The sequence below is a fragment of the Colias eurytheme genome, chromosome 11 (genome assembly GCF_061535395.1).
Source record: "Colias eurytheme isolate Ceu_HAF_F1 chromosome 11, ilColEury1 Martin Lab GWU primary, whole genome shotgun sequence".
Classification (NCBI taxonomy): domain Eukaryota; kingdom Metazoa; phylum Arthropoda; class Insecta; order Lepidoptera; family Pieridae; genus Colias; species Colias eurytheme.
In genome coordinates this window covers 5,048,797-5,072,473 of record NC_142990.1, presented here as the reverse complement: position 1 = coordinate 5,072,473, position 23,677 = coordinate 5,048,797, and the positions used below count along the sequence as shown (strand labels likewise).

Here is a 23,677-nt window from a genome sequence, read left to right as displayed (position 1 = left end):
TTATTTAGGTTAAGAATGTAAAAAATCCCGTCCAATAAATTAATTGACTATACAGGTATTTCATTAAAATATCACATTTTATCATGTCTCTTTATAGAAAATTAACCCCCGCAAATAAATGTAATAAGTAATCGTAACACCTACGCGTAATTGTTTGTTGCTCTCATTAATTAATATATTATCTAGTATAAACTTACATTCATAAGCTGTTACGGCGAAAATTTTGTCTGTAATTAATAAATAAGAACCAATAATACAATATATTTTCATAAAGATAATAAGCCGCTTTCTGTTATGAAGTTCTTTGTACGAGCTATGGAGCTATGGAAATTGAACTGATCAACAGATTGTAAAATCAATTTTCAAATATCCCGATGACGAAGAACAGTTGCGGTAAAATAACTAGATAAAAAGCCATCTATAATTGAATTCCGATTCAAAAGACACGATTTCAAAGAGTAGATAAACCTTGCTTCAATTAAACTTGTTAAAGCTCTGTTCCAAGCGGCGAACCTCGTAACTGGAAACGAAACAAATGAAATTATATTTAAAGTCTTCATCCCGCCGGTGCGGGATTTTTCATCCAGTTAACAAAATATTCTTTAAACTTCTTGACGGATTTAATAGCCCGTGAATTTTGTTGCTTGATTCTGCTATAATTTTAATATTATGTTTTGGGATGCACGATAAATATATCCGCTAACTTGGATATGAGCAAAGTTTTATATTTTAAAGTACATACCTACATTAATTGATAACTCTTTATAATTATTAAAACTCTATATCCGTAACTGATTTTATCATATCGATAGATCGTGCTGAAAATGATCTCGAAAATCGAGTATTGATACTTCTGCCATAGTTTAATAATATTATGTTTAAACTGGTTTATATTAAAGTGGAAATATTTATACATAGATTATACAGCTACGAACTACATTATGTCCTAACGGAGATAAACCCTTTACAATTGATTTTACCCTTGACTCGGACACGTCTTCTCACTCAGCGAGTTGGAGCCAAACTTAATGCAATAAAGCTCACTAACTATTCCTAACTCTGAACTTTATCATTCCCAAAGGGTATTATCCTTTTCTTCGGATATTTTAAGAGCCAAAGTACATTTACAGCTTAATATATTTTGTTGAATTCGTGTAATTTTTTATTGTAATAATTGTTCCAAGAAATTGGAATGCCGCTTTCTGTTATGAGGTTTTTTAAGTACTAGCTGTGGAAGTTTAATGGATTAAAAAATCTATTTTTGTAGTAAAATTTTTCAATAATTACAAAGGATCTATAGTATAAAATTTAGTTTAATTATTAAGCGATTGATAAATGAATATTTTAACATACTGGTTACTATCTAGTAGGGACGTAATCAATTATTGTCACCAACTAATTGTCTGAGGATCTAATACCTATTAATCCGTTAATTTCAGGCTAAGCCTTATCATTTGTAAGCTAATCGAATTATACGTCATCATTCATTTATTATAAATTAATTTCGACATGATATTGGTCTAAAATAAGTTATATCGTCTTCAATTGCATACTGAAAATAATATTTTTATTCATATTTATTGCAAAGAACATGTTAAAATCTTTCATTACTTAATTATAATATATACGACTTGAATATGATATATACTTAGATTTTAGGAACAACTCGCAGCGTAAGCTTACACGGTAATTAAAAAAAAAATTAATAAGTGAAATAAACACGAAGCTTATTGTTACAATATGTTTTGGTAATAGGTACACAATTATATTATGTTATGATTAAATATAATTTAATTATGAAATGATTCTCATAATTTTTTTGGAAAGATAAACCAATATTGTCTAGATACATAATATGTTATATATGCTACTCATTTTAAATGTAGGTACCCAGCAGTGTACATCATCACAAATAGCAACAGAATAAAAATAAGATAATAATCCTGAGCAAAGAAAACATTTTTGCGATACTAGGGCGTAATGAGAATGCAAGAGGTCTCTAGACTCTTTTTATGCAAACCCACGCTACTCAATCCTACGACACGCTTGTACTTATTAACGAAACATAAAACGAATTGTGTTATTTTTTCATTGAGAACCTATGTTAGCTTTTAATGTACATACATAGTCTATCATCACAAATAGTAATAAAAATAAGATAATTAATCCGCAGCGAGAAAATATTTTCTGAGATACTAGGGCGTAATGAGAATGTAATAGGTTTTTAAACTCTTTTTATGCAAGCCCACGCTGTTCAAACCTACGACTTCGGCGTATAGCTATTATCGACACATTAACGATGCTATTGATTTTCTTATTTTTATAGCCTTTAAAAGGTTGTTAAGATGAAGAGACAACATTTATTTCGTGAAATTTATACGAATTCTATTTAAAGATTTGCTTTTAAATACAAAGAATGTGAATGTGAATTAATAAGTGGTATTCCAAATGTGCTTTTAGATTCTCTTGTCAATAATGTTTCGACTAATTGCTACTTTAGTTTAGAATTTAATTTAACCCAAAATAGTGTTTATTGCCGTTATTCACTGCATTGAATTTTTGAATTTAAATTTTCTGCTGCATTACGACAATTATTTTATTAGTTATATACTATTCATATGGAATTCATAATACCTACATACTATTTGAAATATTTTGTATCTAACCCTTTTTAATGAATTCCAAAGCGGGTTCGATAGACCTCACTATCAGAATTTATAATACAGTAGAGGGATAAAGTTCATAACAAGCACTGCATTAAGAAAAACAAAACATGGTTCCAAGTTTGTAATATAACTCGACATAATCGGTATTCTTCTGGGGTTGGAACTTTACAAAGGTAACAACGCTTGATTTATACACAGTGAGGTACATTTTTTATTTAAGCCGTTCGGTAACCGGTAGCAACGTCCTTTGAATTCTCTAAGGAGCTGTAGAAAACGTGCAATATACTCACTTACTAGTTACTACACTCTTGAGAATACCGCTCATACAACTTGCATTGTTTAATTGAAATTTTATAACGTTCTTACAAAACTTTCAATTAGGTTGTGGATATAAGTATGTAAGTATAAAAATTGGATAGTCCAAACATGATAATGTGGATGATGTTTGATATTTCAGATATGATATAAGTTTTGTAACTTCTGCACATAGGTTCACTTCACTTTTACTCGATAGAAATCCTTAATTAGAATTGATGGTTTTGGACATAAACATTCTAGCTATAAAGCAATTCTTTATTTTTATTTATTTATTTATTAACTCTTTATTGTACAACAGTCTTATAAAATAAAAGTACAACAAAACCATTCAAAATGTACAAATGGCGGCCTTATGGCTCTAAGCCATCTCTGCCAGGCAATTCTTTGTTACTTACCACATTTTAAAATACTGTAGTTTATCAATAATTTGAATATTAATACGTTTACCTAACCATTCACTACATAAAAATGAGTACAGCCGGTTTTACAAAGAGTACCCCAAATTCAAACGTTAATTAAATATAATATTAAATTTAGACTACAGTATGATAGAATTTAGACTACAATATAACTAGCTCAAAAGACTTAGTCGCAATTAATTATTGTTTTGCTTTAAACTTATTCTTCGTCATCATAGCAACGTCTCTTCTTTTAGTCTCATTAAATTACTGCGAAATACTACCCAGACAAATGATGGATCGGGTATTAGTCGACTATCCATACGATATATTTTTTTTCCACGTGGATATCATAAAATCAGATCAAGAGCTGTTTAATATAAAACAAGTAGATTTCGAGCAAGAATAAATATAATCTATAGGTAAGGGAAATTTCAAAACTTTGAGTTTGTTCATAAAAAAATATACAAAGAAAATCTAAATTACCCACCTAATTAAATATGATGAATATGTTTGTATATTTGTTCTGCACATTTGCCCCTTTTTTGTGTTTTCTCACCATACGCACTTTGCCTTTGCCTTAACAAAAACGATAAAAAATTTCGGATTGATCGAGTCGATTTCGATTTTTACGCTTAGTAATTTGGCTATTCTATAGATAACATTGTCATATCAAATCTCAATGCATTTATAGTACTTGATAGATATTATATATCGGAAGATATATCAGTACGAGTCATCTGATGCTACCTAATTGCCTTGTCTGATCTGTAATAGGCTTTGTGCACGCTTTATTAGAGATTGATCGGTTATAGCTATTGTTGTATACATTAAACGACAACATAGCAAATACACTTAAGTTTGAAAATGTCTCATATGGACCAATCAATTGGTCCATTATAATAATAATTTATGTATTCTCAAATGTAGCTGGCTTAACCAACTGCTACGAATGCAATATTATAGTACCTACATAGTGCATAGGTACACAATAAACACAATCATACAAATTTCTGATAAATGAAATATTACTGACTACATGTCAAACAGAATATGATATATGATTGCCGGAGAGTGCACGGAGTGTCGTAAACACTCCTAAATCCAGTGCAAATGTATATTGATAAATCATATGGACACTATTATATTATAACTATATTCCCAACTCGATATTCCCGAACCGAATTATATCGAGGCATTTAAAAAGAGAGTCTACCTCCACCTTAAAAAGTCGGCTTCACCCGCGGACGAACCCGCGGGCAAAATGCAGTACATAATTATATAACTCATGTTATTCTGATGTATATGGGTATATTACTGTTTCATGCAAGGTCGTACAGTAAGTTTTTCGTGAAAGAGTAACAAACATACATCCATCCTCACAAACTTTCTCATAGTAATTTTAGCAGGACGAACCATCTTTTGTCTGTTTCAATTCTCTCATAATGGCGGCATAATACAGTAATATTGCACATCTGTTCCACTGATCGATGTTCTACATGAGCAAATATATAGTGCCATGTTAGATCGAGCAATTCTTATATTACTTTCACGGAGAATAGAGTAAGTATTATTACTACGTAAGCCTAACGCAGCAGAGGTCGTCAGCAAACAAGATGGGAGGATGACCTAAAACTGACAGCGGGTCCACACTGGAGAAGAGTAGCAAGGGACAGAATCCAGTGGAAGATGTTGGAGGAGGCCTATGCCAAACGGCACGGAAAATATGTATATGTAGTGTATAAGTTTTTAGTTCAGAATAAATGGGTTTTTTATTTTTATTTATTTTAAGCCTAATGTATGCATTTACATAGGAAGTGATTATTGATAGGAAATTCTGTTAGTTCTGCGTAAAACCCCTTTTACGCACGTATTTATGTTTGTACAATGTTAAAGTTTATATCCCGATATAAAAGCTATAACCCTTCTTGGCGATGAGCGACACCTTCGCATTCATTTCTTATTGTACGAGTCTTTTTAATAGTTGTAGACAAATTAAACTTTATGCGTCTTTAAATATGAATCACACACAGACACACAATCAAATACGCAAATGTAGAATTAGATGCCTGCTAGCAATAAATTCATTTTATCCCCTTGATCACCGAGCGGCCCGATCGGGCCACGACACAATAGATTTTCTATTGTGTCTGTTTCCGGGGGCTGAGGGATTAAACAACAATATATTAAAATTCCTTTAGAACCTTAATTTAAAGAATCTAATATACTCAATACTTCAATCTAAAAATATCATTTACAAATGCAATTTAAATCTATTTAGTGTAATTACTTAGAATATGTTTTCAAAGGCGTCCGCGAAGTTTATATATAGAAAGCTACTATAAAGAGACGCTATTAATTAATTAATTAATTAATTAACTGAAGATCAATTTCGTAGCTTCTAATTCTAGTTGCTATTATAATAATTAGAATAATATCTACAGATTTCTGATTTACTTCTTCCATATGTGACTAAGTATATTAACGTATTTATATTTTAATTAAAAAAATAGTCTACATTCATTGTAAATCAGTTTTTATTTGTATACAATTGAAGATTTTTCCTTACATTTTGATAGACTTTAATTTACTACATGTATTATTATAAAAATCACTGCTACAACTGTATGGATGTTTTAGCAAAGTTAACACTACGCAGCTACTTACGACTCTTAAGAGCATGTTTATCCATGAAGTGAGCGCTATTTACGAATGAAACAACTTTTTTAATAAGATCACTACACCAATTGCCTCCAACAAAGAAACAACATAGAACTCAGAAAGTTTACCCGTTAACACGTTCTTTATCCTCAAACTCAAATAACAGCTACATTCAGTGATATTATTTAGAAACTTTAACTACATTACTGCTTTCATATTTTGTCTACATATGATTTTTTTCATTGGTATTAACGCAATGCAATGCTTACGGGCAGTTTCGTAACTTCTGTTTAGCTTATCTTACAGTTAAGCTAATCGACAAATAGAGAAACTGGACCACTAGCTAGCCAATTAGGTAAACAATTTCGTAAAATATGGCTTTAGAATTTTCTTAAATTTGACAAAAGCGTGGAAGTCTGTAACAGATATTTTTTTTTATTCGCAACATCGAATTCAACCATTCACGAATCAGTGGCTGCAAGCGAAATTGGCAAAACGTCACTGTCGGCCTCTGTCAGCAGATCAAAATGTATTCAACATTTCAAGTCTTGTACCTAAAAAAATCATTATTTTATTTCATTGTGAAAAACCAAATAGGTAATAGAGACCATTGTGACTTTTTCTACTATAATAATTCAATTCTACAGCTACAGTAAATTTCTAAAGGTTTTCCATTTGTTCATTGATCTTTGGAACTATTAAAGCCATTTGGAATTGTTACTATCGAGACTGAAATAGAAACTTTGTGCATTCGTTTTATAAATAGATGCTTTTAGTGAAAGTTAGTACCTATTCTTTGATTCGGCTTTGTGAATTCCTCTGAGAAACAGTTCATTTATATCGAAACTTGAGTCTGCCGCCTACACTTAAATGCATACTTTTGTCTGTTGCTTATTTAATTTTGTTCGTCGCAAATTTATTCTCTTATTTAATAAGTCTATCCGTTACTCCACAAAATGAATTTGATAAAAATATAATAATAAATACACGAAATGTATTTAATTTATAATTTCGCCCCTTTCCTCGGCCGCGCAACGTCCGCATAGAACGAGTAGCCTCGCGCAAAAAATGCTTCATAAGGCTGTTCGCTCTATACGCGCCTAATGACAAAATTGAAAGATTATTTTAAGTATATTACGAAAAATATTTTGGGCGAAATAGTAATCGCTAGCTTTATTTCTTAGTATGTTTTGAATACCACCACTTCAAGTGGGCTCTATTTCAAACAACAACGTTTAAAAAAACAGCAAACTCAATACACTTATATTTAAAACAGTACTAAAGTTTAGCCCTTATAATACAATAAATAGCATGTGACCAGAAAAAATCTTGAAGTACTTCTGAGTGTGCTCATGTTATATAAAATTCAGTTGACCCATGAATACTTGTGGTTCAAGAGCTATACAGAATGTCTTTTCCACGTGACCTTTTGCCGATGTCTCCCATTTACCTACAATGTACAATTACAGTACTTTCAAGGTCTTTACAAGTTCTTATTGGACTTAACGTAAGACAGGCATTTATCTAGAGCTACCTTGAATTATTTCCTCGTATTCAAACTTCCTTTAAAGATTTCTGCGTTATATATCCAGAACTTTTGCCTTCCTTACCTACATGATTATATATTCTAATTTTATAATGAAGAAAGATCTTAGATTGATTTTAAAAAGTAAAGTAAAGGAATGAGTCAATTATATTACAGGTTGTTCAATTATATCGTGATGAAATATACCACTACTTTATTACTGAGGATATAAGTGAGCTGACATAATAAAGTGTTCAACACTTAGTATTGCAACAATAAGCTTTATTTCCCTCACTAAAGAAAACCCGAGTTGATATACTTATTCTCATATCCTTGGAATATTATTCTTAAGTATACCTTTAATCTTTAGTACAAAATGCGCATTAATAACGTGAATTTAACGTAAAATCTTTTGTTCCAGTTGCTGACTTTACGACGCAGTTGTCGCAGGTGTACGAGAGACACTCGGCAGAACTACAAGTACTCGTCGCGAATTTTCGCAAGCGAAACAGTGAACTCCGAAAAGAAAGGTAACATTATAATTTCCTCTTTTTTATTAATCAAATTGTCTCGCGCCGAGAGTTCATCGAAAAGGATCGCATGTTATCAATCATGTTCCGTTTAGAAAGTTTAATTTTCACCGCCTTTCTTAGCACTTCCTTGCTTTTTCATCATTCAATTAATTAAGAATGGTCGATATTTTGAGACGATATACTTATGATGTATTATATAAGATACTTATTCCGTATTATATTATTGTAATAAAAAATATAATGGTTATTCAGGTCGTGATTAGTGTAAAATTAACTTATTTTATCAACATACGTTTCATTTTTAATTATCTATAGGAAAAATTTATTTTACGTCATTTTCTGGAGAAATAAACCTAATTATTATCATGTCCATACAACCTTACCTGTTCTACGAACTAATCATCGACTGGAAAATTTTCATATTGAATGTATGATAAAATACGCAATGAGTGATGTACATAATATAAAGTACATTGATTTTTTTTGTAAACGTGAATATAGTATAGTAGTCACAAATCACATACCTACCGAATAACCAAACAAGGCAAACGCTAGTCTTCCAAAAATAGTTCCTAATCAGTTTTATATTCAAAATTAAATACAGGTACGTTATGACATTGAAACATTGTGCATCCGAGTGAATCGTTATCTTTCTTTAAAATAAAAGATTGTGTAACTGCAAAGGAAACCTATCGCAAACACCTGTTACGTGTAGTAAATTTCCTTCAATTTAATATTTTTACCTCAGCTTTAGGGCATAATAAGCGTACTTTTTGTTTTATCTTTAAACGATAAATAATTATTGTTCACAATGTTGTATATTGTGTAAGTTATATTATGTTACCTGATATTGGTATACTGAACAATAAAACATGATCCACTCAGTTAATATTTTACATGAAATAATACCTATTATGATAAACAAATATTAAATTAAAGCTTCCGAGTAATTTTATACAACGTTTGTTCCGAAAACACATGGTAATCAGTACTGATACAGATATTTGATAATATTTTGTTAATGTTTACACTGTGAAAATTCAGAACCCGAATAATTTATATAATGTATTGATTTCAATATTTAAAAATCCCAATTTTAAAATTTTCACGCTCGTCTATTCTTGAAATGAAGGCTTTAACCTCTTTTGCATAATATTTAACATTAATGGTGCATTATTTTAAAATATTTAACATAATTTAAATTTATTTAAAAGTGAAGAGTCTTATACATTAGTATTCGGTTCAAACATTGAAGTACTGCACTTGCCCTCATCTACAAGTTTTGTACAAGATTATTCTCAAGTAATACTTCATTCATAGTGGAGCATAATTCTAGTTAAAATTCTAATAAAAGCAGGGTTATAGAGAACTGATTTCGAATTTATAATTAAATACTATTTTTATTATTTTGTTCATTGTTTGTTTTATAACCACAAGGTTCTTTTCGCCCTTGTATCAAAATATTTTTCATCAAAGTTATGTATACTGAACAAATACTTTTGCAGTGAAAATTCAATGAACATGCATATTCATTGAGTTTACACAACAAAATGTTTGATTGATGTTACAATATAAAATTACTCCCGTTTCGTTGGAATGATCAAGTCCCTTTGTGGGGTATTGGGACATTGCATTTTACATCTGTTTTTCTCATACATTTTCTGCAGGGCAAGTCGATGTTTAGTCTTCTGAGATATATACATTTTTATTTAGTCTTTATTCGGACGAATAACGACTTTATCGGACGGACCTATTACGTATTAATTCTGTTGAAAAAGATGTCAATATTTGGAGTACACAATGTTATAATCATACTAAAATAATCGTCCTAGTTATTGGTATTCTTTAATTTTAAGAACACTGAAAATATCTTCACACTTACGACTTGCTTTACAAGTACCGAAAATATGAAACATCACAAATTTCGAACAATCTCTGTAAAAAATCTGGGAAATCGTCCAACTTTCTTCTGTATTATTGAAGAAAACTAGAGAACAAAACAAAAAACGTCGATAAGATTTATCAAAGCTGTTCTAGACAGCTTAGGGAACTGATATGTCTCGTATGTCTCCTTGGCACTGAGAGCTAGACGATAAGACGGATCTCAGTCACGCACACATATTATTTGTCTTTGAAAATAAATAGAAGTCATTCTATACCTGAAGTTATAATATGCATTCGACTTTAATTTTACGTAGGTAGGTACCTATCTGTTTTACATTCAATCACAAAAAGTAATATTATCACTATTTAACCGTATTTTTAACCTATGGCTACAATATACAAAAATGTTTGCATGTATGCCTATAGTACCTATCGTAGCTGTGAAATATTTTGGTCGATTTCGATGTCATTTTCCTCGTTAGATATATTATATGAACACGCTTCATAAGATTGTAGTTTGTCTTAAATAGCAATAAAACTTTTCATGTGGAGATTAAGCTCCATCGAAGATATCAAAAACGTTAAATTTAATTTTCCCTGTTAAAGTGGGTGTAAGTAAAACCACTTTCGTTCATCGAAACTACTCATAGAAGGGAACATTAGAAGCGAGTATATATTACGTAGCTCAATGCAATTTCCCAGCCGCATCTTGACTGATCCAATTTCTTACAATCCAATTATGTTTTCAGATTTTTGGTTTGAGAAACATTTTATATCGATTTATTTTTGAGTCCAAATGATGATTTTTTTCCTGTTTAAAGCTCTTCTATATTTTAACTACAAAACGTTATATCTAATTAATAAAAATTTATAATGCAGAACATACATATTATAATAATATTTTAATAAAAAATCCAGCAATTAAAATGAAAATTTTGTAGGCATGAAGAAATAATGAGCGCAGTCATATTCAAATAAAGTTTTTATCGTTTAATAAACTGTGCTGAGAATTCTATCAATATCGCAAATTATGTTTTGGCTTAAGCTTTTATTATGTCTGTATTAGTGAATTGAAAATAGAAACTTAATATTAAGCGACGGATTTGTCTAAGATCACAAAAATAAATCAGCTTACGACCACCTGAGCCGAGAGAAAAATTATTAAATGTATTATGCCTTCAAAGAGCTTTGTCGGCTTATTTCTGTAAAAATAGCTTTAATAAATTATTAACGGTCACCTTGAGGCTGACAAATAAAAAGTTAGGCTTTGTGTCATCCATTTTTAAGCGGGAAACTTCAGGCTTTGTTCGGTATTTTGAAACAGTGAAACGTAGACCTTTACAGTATTATAGGTAGGATATACCGACCGACTTGCATTATAGATGAATTTGTTGTCTAAATTCATGGAGAGAGTTCAGCTTGTTTCCATAAAGGGAAACCTTAAGGAACTATTAAATGAGGAACAAGGTTAAGCTGACGTTCAATTTGTATGTACAACAATTTTTAAGGACTTTCTTGTTAAAGAGCTCATATGAAAACTAATGAATTAAATTCGTTATGGCAAAACACATTAGATACGTGCAATATAAATATTTTATCGCACACAATAAACATGCAAATTTTTATCAGAAAGTCCCTTTATATATAAATTTCCAATACCTATTGAGATTCGAGAGTATTTTTAACGAAGGAATACACCATTATAATATGTCCTTCTCTACTCCAAAAATAATGAACCTCTGAATGAATAAGTTTCATTTTATAATAAGGTTGCAATTGACTAAATTTTATAACCTTCTCATTTAAATTATATACAGTACTATTTCTTTATTTTACGCGTCATACTATATTATATATCTTACACCTACTTTTTGCACATAACGATAGAGGGTTGGGAGGTGTTGAAAACTTTTGCTCTACATTACCCGCGCGAAAACTGAACGAATTGGTTACGTGTTATATATTTTGTTACGAAGTATCTAAACTATTTTTTGCATACATCGATGGAGGGTTGGATGGTGTAGGAAACTTTTTGTTACATTACCCGGACGAAAACAGCTGGACAGACTATCTAGTAAATTAATATTCATAGACGTTATATTATAGTGCAAAACAGTATCTACATTAATATGCTAGTACTAGTACCAAAAACCAAGAAGAAAGACTCTTAAGTTATGCCTACGAAAAATGTTCCTTTCTTTATTTTCATACGCTATTTTCCCAAGTATCTTACAAGAAATAATATAGTCAACCTTAATTCCTTCTGGATAATAAATACTTTAAAAGTAGCTAATATTTCAATTTTATGGGTAATTCTTTATAACAAAGACGAGAACTTTGAATAACAACAGTTTACCTTAATTAATATTTACAGGAATAAACTTCAAATAAAAGATAATTTCAATCTAAATTATCTCATAATACAATGAAATCCTATTATGATAAAAGAAATTCAAGCCACGAAATAATACCAATTTCTTGTTAAGAAAATTATTATTGAAATAACATCGAAGTTAACGTCGAATTTAATTTGCTAATGTTAAAATTGGAAGTGATTCGACTACACACAGCATTCAAATTTAGAAATGAGAGACATCGTTAATTAGTTTGTGGTTGTGGCCTTTGATCTTTAACTAGGTACAAATTGTATAACTACAATAGCATGTCAAATATCTTAACATGTTAATTAGATCACGATTACAAAGGCAATATGTTTGTTAACCCAAATTACAGATATAAAGAATAGTAAATCCATTTCTCATGTTTATCAAGCGATCCATTAAGGTACTCTCATCAAGTGCCAATTTCCCGCAGAAGATCAACAAGAAATACTTTATTTATTACAAATTCGTCCGCTATGTGTGGGATATAAACTAACTATCTTGTTTTCTTCTAAATGATGTTTACGATTGCAATTGTTTTGCTATTATATTATTTTACGTCAAATGGTATATTTATAGCAGAGATCTAATATATTCTAATCTATATGCATGACCTTCGTGTCTTCGCTTCTATTTACGACGCAAACTATTCATTGTTATTTGCAATTCAATTTATTTCTTCATTCTGAAATTCATATTTTGCATTTTAACCCCGATTAAAATTATCGTCCCGTTAAAAAATTATGCGATGAAATGAAACGATTTCAAACTCATGAATAAATTTCAAAATACTTTTTGATGAAGATAAGTAAATAAATGAAAATCTATTCTTTTTTATTTTTCGTACAATGCAATACTTGCCCTATATTTCGCGATGCAATTTTCGCCCTTTATTAACGATTAACAAATATCACAACAAAATGCTTTTAAAAGTTAAGTATACTGTGAAGTGTACATATAAAAATATGAACAAGTTAATTGCACCATAACAGCGGCAAACGACACTCCAAACAACTTGTAGACATTTTCTTCGCAAGAAGAAGTATCATTTAATTGTATGTCCTTGGGATATATTTCATAGAAAAAAATACTTATTTTCTTCTTTCATTCAATCATTACATTAAGCATCACTCTTAGCCAGTAATACAATACAAAATTTTCCCTACCATCCGCCATCAAAAATATGTTCAAGTTTGAGTTTAATCATGTGACAACTCTACAAAGCACTATTAAAAATCGCGCACACCTGCAAAATTTAAAAACGTTTCAACTATCTTTCATCCAGTTGGCAAACAAACAGAGGAAGTAGCGTACGTTATTAGCTTTCTATATTAATAGTGTCATGGTCCCAGTTAATGATATGTATCAGAAGATCGTTTCAAGTGTGTAATAAATCAGATGCGTGTCAGTCGAGAGGGAAATGCTACGACGAATCTCCCAAACAGCTGTTGACGTGATTTGATCTTGATCTTGCTCCTTTACATCCGAGTACCCGACAAAAATAGCTCTCTCGCTGAAACCCACTTAACTCATATCGGAATGTAGACGTGTACTTAACGTTACATTAAAAATGAATTTCATAAGCGACGAACGGAATTTTTCAAATCTCTCCATTGAATCTGAATACGAAATGTATTTTGTAACACTTCCGCTGTTTCCAGGCAAGGAAAACCTTTTATAAAATAATTAGAAAACGTACACTATCAGTTAAATGACATAGTAAACATATTTTACGATATAACAAGAAGACATCGACACGATTATTAGATGTTTGACCATGTCTCTGGGACATTGGCATCAATCCAGAATCGAACTACTTAAATGACTGACGGACGCATTTTGATGCAGATAGAAATAGACATGTGTTAATTGAAATGTTTTTTTGGGATTTCGAAAAGAGTTCATAGCAAATCTATTTTAGGTTCTACCGCTAATAAGCTATAAAGCTGAACCAAATTGAGAAACGTAGCATGATCAATTGTCTGCGTCATATACCTACTATATTTAAATTGTCATGTAAAATAATATATCTTGTATAGGTAAATAATATTGTTATAGCTTTGGGCTTAAGGGCTACTTATAATTAATCCATAAAATTAAGAAATAAACATGAGAAATCTGATCAAATATTCGCGGATAACTGAGATTAAACAGTCTAAAAACAAACATAACAATCAGTCGTGAATAAATTGCCGGTCTTTAATGAATTATACTGGAATTGGAGGGTATGGAGAGTTAAGCAATATATTTGGACTTTCAGACTCCAAATCGCTAAGCGTTGCTGATTTAGCCGTAATAATTCAGTCTAATTCGAACGATAGTACTCTAATACGGTCTAATAAGTTATTAAGAAGGTGAGTACTAACTAAAAGGAGTTTAAAAATTAATGGCAATGAATTTGATATTATCGTCTTAGAGCATTCAAATGTTTTTAAATATAAAAGATTAGAAAAAACACTCTGGCGGGATCACGGGTGGCCAAGTGGTTAGGTGTCGACCCTGTAAGCCAGAAGATGCGGGTTCGAATTCGGCCTTCTAATCAAATTTTTCTATTCTTTGAAAATTTAAAAAAATTAATGGAAATGTTTTTGTACCGACACTGCCATATTCAAAACTTATAGGAGCTTACCAACTGATTATTGTTGATTATTAAATGTCGTTAATGATCATAGATGAAGACGTTTGAATTAATCCGATTCCGCTATTAATTGATTCTCGTACTGTAATCAACTGTCTCCAGATTAATAGACTAAACAATTTGCTCTATTAACCGCAATCTGTAATGACTAGATTAGTCAATCGATTGCTGCCCTAGATTTCAATAATCCATCGTCAAAAATAACAAACATATTGGCGTGGAATCATCGATGTTTTTTAAACAATCTTCTGTAAACTTTAACAACATATTATTTTAGATTTATAATATTACTAGCAGTCCGTCCCGGCTTCGCCCGTGGTACATATTTACGTTTACTCTACGTAAGAACCATCCTCGTACTTCAAGGAATATAATAAAAAAGAATTAACGAAATCGGTTCAGCCGTTCTCAAGTTATGCGCTTACCAACACATTTTGGGATTCATTTTTATATTATAGATAATACATAATTACGTGCAGTAAGATTGTTTATACTTATATTTTAAAAAAACAAGGTTTATGTACCTACTTACTACAGCAACAAAAACATATTTTAACACATCAAAACAGTTATAAATAGCATTATTCTGAGACTCCCACAATATACGAAAAATAAAAGATAAAAACGAAAGCTTAAAGTATATTTTTAGTACGAAACAATTGTTCGATGTTTTGTATAAGAACAACACATGAAAGAGGTCTTAACCCGTAAGCAGAAAGCTTAAAACGTTTGTAATCTTATTGATTGGAATATAAAATGTGTATTTCCGAGCTGAAGGTAAGCTTTAACAAAGGATATAAAATAATAACGCATGCTTTTAACCGTTTCTTGATTCAATTCAATACAAACTCGATGTTTGTGATTTTTTATAATATAGCTTAATAAAAAATGTTATAAAGTCTATTTTGCATGTAGAAATACATCGTGTCCTATAATTTTATATTACGTTACCCCGCCCATCGTGTATTTGCTTAAAAAATAATTTCCCACGATCCAAATATAATGAAGTATCCCAACTCTCACTCACGGGAGCTATCTCCTGTTAATTACATAAGAGAAAATTAAAAGCGAACTCAGCTGATAAAATACATACGTTTTTCTATTGGCTGGAATTGACTGGAAATGTGGAAAAAAATATAAAAGATCCTTTTTAATTGAATTAAATTAAAACTCATTGTAACACGATTAATATCAATGAAATTAGGTATAAAATACCGTAAAGTATTATCCATACTTACTAATATTATAAATGCGAAAGTAACTCTGTCTGTCTGTCTGTTACTCAATCACGCCTAAACTACTGAACCAATTTGCATGCAATTTGGTAAGGAGATATTTTGATAAACGAGAAAGGACATAGGCTACCTTTTATTGCGAAATATGTACCACGGGCGAAGCCGGGGTGGACCACTAGTATTGTATATAACATAATATTGAAAAGCAAAATATAACTGAGAATATTAATTATTTTAAAAAAGACTCTAATTTTAGACTAAGCATTATGATGAGAAGTAAGATATAAATATATACATATACTATGTTTAAAAGGTAAAAATAATCTCCTTTAAGTACAGAAAACCCTGATAAATCATCACATAACTTTGTAGATCCTAAAAGCTTAATCTTGTCACAGCTTCAAGTAAAATAATAACATTTAAACATTTTCGTTCGCAAAATTATACTAACTCTGAATTAAGGATAAGGTGCCTCCAACCTGTAATAGATATGAAAATGTTGTGCTTATTTACACAGTAAGTAAAAAATAAACGTCAAAAGTACTTTTTAAAATCAACTTCTATGATTTGAAAAGATGAAATCAATTTTATAATTCTTCGCGAATATGCGTGAATCTATCTTAAGTGAAGCACTTTTATGTAAAATACTTATATGCAACTAGCGGTCCGCCCCGGCTTCGCCCGTGGTACATGTTTACGTTTTCTCTACATAAAAACCATCCTCGTACTTCAAGGAATATAATATAAAAAGAATTATCGAAATCGGTTCAGCCGTTCTCGAGTTATGCGCTTACCAACACATTTTGCGATTCATTTTTATATATAAAGAAGAAGATTTATAAGCATAATTTAAAATAATTCAATATCCCATAATTTAATATAATCCTATGCAGATCCAAAAATTTTCATGTTTGTCAAGTTTTTCAGTTTTGTTTTAAAACACAACAGAAATAGTTACTTTAGCTACTGACTTTAGATGAAGATAGGTACTCGTAATTACAGCACTCTACGTTCCGTCGTTTCATTATGTAATGTGTTGTTAAAGGTAAATGCTTGAATTCAATGATATAAAGTACAATTTTATTTTAAATTGAATGTAGTTTATTTTTATTCAAAACTTTTCAAAATACCGAGGAGGTATATATTTAGAACATTTTATAAAATCATATCAATGTAACAAAAAATGTTCGTGCAACGCTCTTTTCATTACATTAAATAGAGCTGACTTCACTTACAAAATAAAGTGGAATTTCTACACATGAAAAGCAACAATTATAACTTATTTCCACGTCCAACTAACATAAATTTGTGATTAATTAGTTTGCTAATTACTGCAATGTATACCACTAGGGAGTTATTTTTTCGTGCAACCTTAATATATGCACAAATCTGCATAAACACAATAAACGGTGACCTGAATTACCTTTAAATAATGTTGTATACACTGTTTTACCATACTTTTGATGGACCAAAACGGTGGTAGTGTTTTCCTCAATTTCAAAAGGTAAGAAAATACCTTTGAAGTAAAATATTAAGCTTTTATTTCGAGATTAGTTCTCCTTTACGTAGTTTTCCTTACCTTTTATCAAAATAAAATATACCTTTGGGCCATCAAACATCATGTTACATTTTACTAGTGAATATATTTTCTGAACTATATCCCAGATGTATTGTTATATACTTATCCTACTAATATTATAAATGCGAAAGTTTGTGAGGATGTGTGTGTGTGTGTGTTTGTTACTCTTTCACGCAAATACTACTGAACCGATTACAATGAAATTTAGCACACATATAGAGGGTAACTTGGATTAACACATAGGATAGGTTTCATCCCAGAAATCCCACGGTAACGGGAACTATGCGGGTTTTTCTTTCAAAACGCGGGCGAAGCAGCGGGCGGAAAGCTAGTTAATATATATAAACATAAACGAATCAGTCAATAACAGTTATAGTTGTACTAGGAAAATTTATCTGTATACATGTCTGCTAATGTAAAAAAAACAGCATACAATGCAGTGATAGTTTGGCTCGATTTAAACCATTCGTTTGTTTCGATCTTAACTCAAACACTATTGCGACCAGCATCACTACAGATTTACTATCCTTCCTTCAGTGTTGGTTACCGCTCCATTCCATATTCACAAACCCGAGACGACCTAATTTCGTTTCACCTGAATTGCTACTAATACTGTAACGCAAGTTCTATTGTAGGTTTCTCGTCATCAAGTTACAAAACTGTTGATATCTTCCGTAATAGACATATTTTACAATTGAATTTTATGTCTCGTCCTGTGGAATAATACTGTGTAAAAAATAAATATACATACATATATTCGAATTCATAAACGTTGATTCGTACAAACATTATTTACTGCAACTGACTTCAAAGAGATTAAATACAATGCACAAAGAATACATTTATAAAATATCAAATACACGAATAATTTAAATAAAAACATAACATGTTAATTGTAAAAGCTGTGTCAATATTTTTTACTGAAAAAAAGAATTTCCGATCGACATTGGAAGTTTTGTAGGTTAAATATTTATATTTTAAAAGGCTATCAGTGTTAACGTCTGATGGCTCGTTCCAAACGTTTGTGATTAAATACCAAATGTGGTAGCAATTAGTTCCTTAAACGCTTTTCTATTTACGTATTTTTTAATGTTTCGATTTTGCTTTAATTACCCATCTATGTGATTATTTTTGTAACTTTACCTATTTTAATGCTATGTCTCTATATAGTTACAAACGGGAAACGAACATTATATGTATTTGGTAATGTTGTAATATGAAACACCATCAAATCTATTAAATAAATGTATTTTCAAATCAAACGATATTTATTATTATATCAGACATATTATATTACATTTCCACAGAAGCAAATTTCTCCAATAATATAATATCCGGCTCTCTAAATTGTCATCAAATTGATACGATGTTGTGTGTACACGTAAACATACGCATAAAACTTGACATCACTAAACATTGGTAGGAATTATGTGTATTTATTACCTAGTAGAAAAACATATAAACTGCACAATCCAAACCATAACTCATATAAACGTAGGTACCTAACTATGTATTATGAAAAGCTGTGCTATAGATATTACATTGAACGTATTTTGTTTTGCTGTTTTTTTATTTATTTCACAATCAACAATACGGCTTACTATTTCCCTTGCACCTCTATGTGTCCAGACTTTATAATAAAATTACATGCAAATATTTTAAAGAGGAAATAGCACTGTTCCCTATCGTAAGTTCGTCAATGAACGAACACTTCTGAGGTATCCTATAAATTATGACTTTCTAGAGAAGAAAGTTTTCTTATAAAAATGTTATCTAATATATATTACCCTTGGTAAGAAATCTTACGTGACCCGGTAAACACAGGGCATAGCCCTCTACCTATTCTCTCCATTCTTTTCTGTTCTTCCTTAATCGTTTCCTTAATGTTCGTATGTCCTCCACTAGTAGGTACAATACTTTCAAAAAATATTCTCCATAAATTATGAACCCCTAAATATTCAGATACCTTCATATTCACCTATAAAGTATGATGTCTAAACAAATAATCCGTAGAGAGATACATAAATAACTCCAGTATTTAATGTAAGAACCACGTAACCACGTACCCTTTAGGGAACTCAGTCCATCAGCCAATTCATGAGTGATTAAAATATTCAGCTAGTCAAGTACCAAAATACACATAAAACAGACCACGGTCGCTTAATTGAATGAAAATATCGGAACCTCGAACAGTCACATACAATTTTATAGATCGATACAAGCGGAGTACTTTCCGTGCCCGCGTGAATATTTAAAACACACTGCCATTTGTGAAGTCGACAAACTATTCGTATTTCGTTTGTAGAGTTCAACGTCCGATGGCATATTTAGGTTCTATTGATTATGAGGTTTCTTAGAACTAACACGATAAAGTAAGGGTAACAATGTTTGTTTATTAGAATGAAGGGAAATTAAATATTGGGAAATTAATTACTTTATTGCATTAAGTCTGGGAACCATACTTTTTATAATCTTGTCTCACAACTGCTTCTCTTGCCTGGTGTGTAAAAAATTAGATATTTTATCTTGAAAATGGATTCATGAATATTTTTAAGGAAACAAAAACAAAGACGTGATTGATGAGAAAGGTATATGGATTAGAATTCGACTCTTTATATTTATTTAAGCCGATGCATATATAACTGATCTAATTCAATATATTACTGGGACGTGTTCCTTGTATGCATCGTCCATTAAGCCATGTTCTGACAGTGCTTATTGCATTAAATGTGAATTAAAGCGTGCGGCCACAAAATAGCGAGGTTCATTACTATTTTGTGGTTGAACTGTCTATCTTATTAGAATATCTTATACGTATTTCAATTCAAACGAGGGTTAACTCGTGGAGGAATAGTTCAAATAAATCGCAATATGCTGACCCTTTTGAAGAGTGAGTTGAATGAAAATAAGAGAGAGTCGAGAGACGGCATTTTAAATGCTGGTAATATTTTGTTAGTTTGTTCTCTTAGTAGAAGAAAATTTATTATTAAAAACAATTAGAGCTTTAGTAAACAATGGGGACTTTTCAATTCTCAAAGTAGAAGCTGTGAATTTTGAAGAATTATTTAATGTTGCGCTCTTAAAAATATTTTAAATGCTGCATTGCAATGGGCATTACCTATGCTTCAATACACAAATTGTTGGGAATGGTTGCGTGCATTGCTGTTTGAATGCCTGATACATATTTGATCGTTTGCAATATTCGATGAAACCATTTGTAAAATCTTTGAATTAATATCGGTTAATGCATTTTCTTTATGTCAGATATATATTTGAAAATCACTTATCTCTACGTGTCTCTACTATATTACAATGATACAAATCTTCACGTATAGTAGTATTTTTACATTTATCTTTGTACCTTGAAATCATTAGAGCTAATCCATCTTATATTATATCCGAGAGGCAACTAATTCCTCTCTATTCTTATACAATAGGATGTCGTAATCCTATTAGCTGTATAAACTCAAATATTACAATATACCACATTGTGTTCTTCATGATAAAGGCTTAGTTATTACTTACAATGTTAGTACTACGATATTTTATAAAAGCCATAAAGTCATGCGTAATATTAAAATAAATTAAGTACCTATCTTTCTCAATATTGGTTAACGTAGGTACATTTATAAAATTGAATATCGTCAATAATGTTAAAAGCTTTCCATTTGATGGATTCATCCACATCCATCGCTTTACGGCGCTATTCAAATAATATACGTATAATTTTATTATTTTTGCGTGCACAATATGGCATCGTTGTTTTTCAATCATTCTGAAGCATCTGCACCTGAAATACGATTTGTATTTCATTTCGCAAAACTACGACGTTAACAAACTCGTTCTCGGTTAACACTGAACCAGTTCTAGTGAAAACAAAGGAATAATACGACTACGTTTCATCAAAATGAAATTTCGATTTCAACTTTATTATTTACGCCAAAAATAAGCGTAATATTCCATCATTAGGCCGTAATAAAACTGAATTAAGGCAGAAGTAAATGAAACGGTCTAACGATACATTAATAATGGTTCAATCAATTTATGAAGTCATTATTACCAAGAATATAAATTTGCAAAGACTACGAGGAAAAACGTGATTTCCTATGCTTTTTTCTTTCAATTTCTTTTCTTATTCACATTCGTAATCTTTAAATCCATTGTTAAAGAAAATCTAACAAATTGCCTTTACGTGGAGTAATTCCATTAACCATAAATTTTAACAAACGATCTTCCTCGTATAGCACCGATGACAGTTACTTTTATAGGAGTACTAGCTTTCCGCCCGCGGCTTCGCCCGCGTTTTCAGAGAAAAACCCGTTCCCGTAGGATTTCCGGGATAAAACCTATCCTATGTCCTTTCTCGGGTATCAAATATATCTATACCAAATTTCATGCAAATTGGTTCAGTAGTTCAGGCGTGATTGAGTAACAGACAGACAGACAGAGTTACTTTCGCATTTATAATATTAGTATGGATTTATCATTTAGATTAAAGTTAATTAATTATTATAAGCTTATTTATAATTGAATTATTTGGCTCCAATCTCTCGTTACCGTCATTTTATTTACCCAAAATTAAAGCAATTTTTCTGAAAATGTTATAAGCCCGCAAGTTATAAAATTATAAGGGTTAACTGTTCCCGACAAGAGGGGCAGATTTAAACATCTTTATCTTTTTGCAGATAAGCTACTTGTTAAACCATTTATATTTATTCACCTACGCTAAAGCTGTTTACAATTTCTACTACCGTGTACGACTGACAACGTTCTTAATTTTGTGTAGTTTGTCCAAGTAATTATTTGTTTTACTTAGGGAATATGTTTTCTATAGATAAACCTAAGCTATACTCAAACAAGCATACATAAGTAAATACTAAATAATTGGACTGAAATTCTAAATTTACGTATATTCCGTATTCACTCAAGTAATTTGATAAAGTGGGTATGAAAACCCTCCATACAGCGTAGTACGTGCCGAAGTGGTCGGTTACCACATACTTTTGATCATTTAACGATCTCTTGATTAAGGTTGAACTTTAACGTCAGTTACAGGAAAGATCCTAAATTGGATTTCAATTCCATTTCAAAGACACCGATTTCAGATTTTTTCGATAAGTTTTTGTAGCGTATTCATAACTGGGGTTTATTTTTCGTTGTGGTTATATACGTTTGAATTTCTATTACTTACATCAAACAACATTATTAATATTTAATATTTTTTGAAGTGAAACTTCTTTATCGGGGTTGGACAAAAATTTAGTGTAACATTTTTGCATTACGCCGTACGCGTGACATTTTTGCGTTACGCCATACTCGTGACATTTTTAAGGTCATAAAGAAGTTTCACTTCTTACGTTGTACTCTAGTACACGCATACATTTTTTTTTATAAAAATGGATATTTTGATGGATATTAGAAGTCAGTAAAGTTTTAGTAAGCAATAAAAAATTTACTTATTTATTTATAGGTACCATATAACAAAGTACACAATTCTTATCATCGACTAGTATTTTCAAATCCAAGGCATTGTCCAAATTACTGTAATTTTTCACCCAATGCACTATAGTGCATGCCATTCCTGTCCAGCAAATACGAAACATTAACTAAGGAGTCAATGACACCATATGAAAAGTGTTCGCACGATGTGTTAGGCCACCATCCGTTTTGTAAACCATCCATCTTCATGACAGGTCGGTAGTTAGCACGTAATGTAGAGCGATGTGACCGTAGGCTCCGAAACTAATCAGTAATCACCGACCCCAACGCCAGGGGCGACTGAGAACTATTCATGAAACCAAATTGCCTACTTAGGAAATTGCCTCCAGATTATCACTTTGGGATTATCACGACTAGTAA

At 30.9% G+C, this 23,677-nt stretch overlaps 1 protein-coding gene across 1 annotated transcript in view; it reads left to right on the top strand.

The window, feature by feature from the left end:
• The window catches only part of Stacl (SH3 and cysteine-rich domain-containing protein), a 124,468-nt gene that overhangs the window by 45,364 nt on the left and 55,427 nt on the right, over nucleotides 1–23,677 (top strand). Inside the window, exon 4 of the mRNA XM_090107097.1 lies at nucleotides 7,990–8,098. Within this exon, the coding sequence (XP_089963223.1) occupies nucleotides 7,990–8,098 (109 nt within the window). The remainder of the gene's footprint in view (nucleotides 1–7,989; nucleotides 8,099–23,677) is intronic.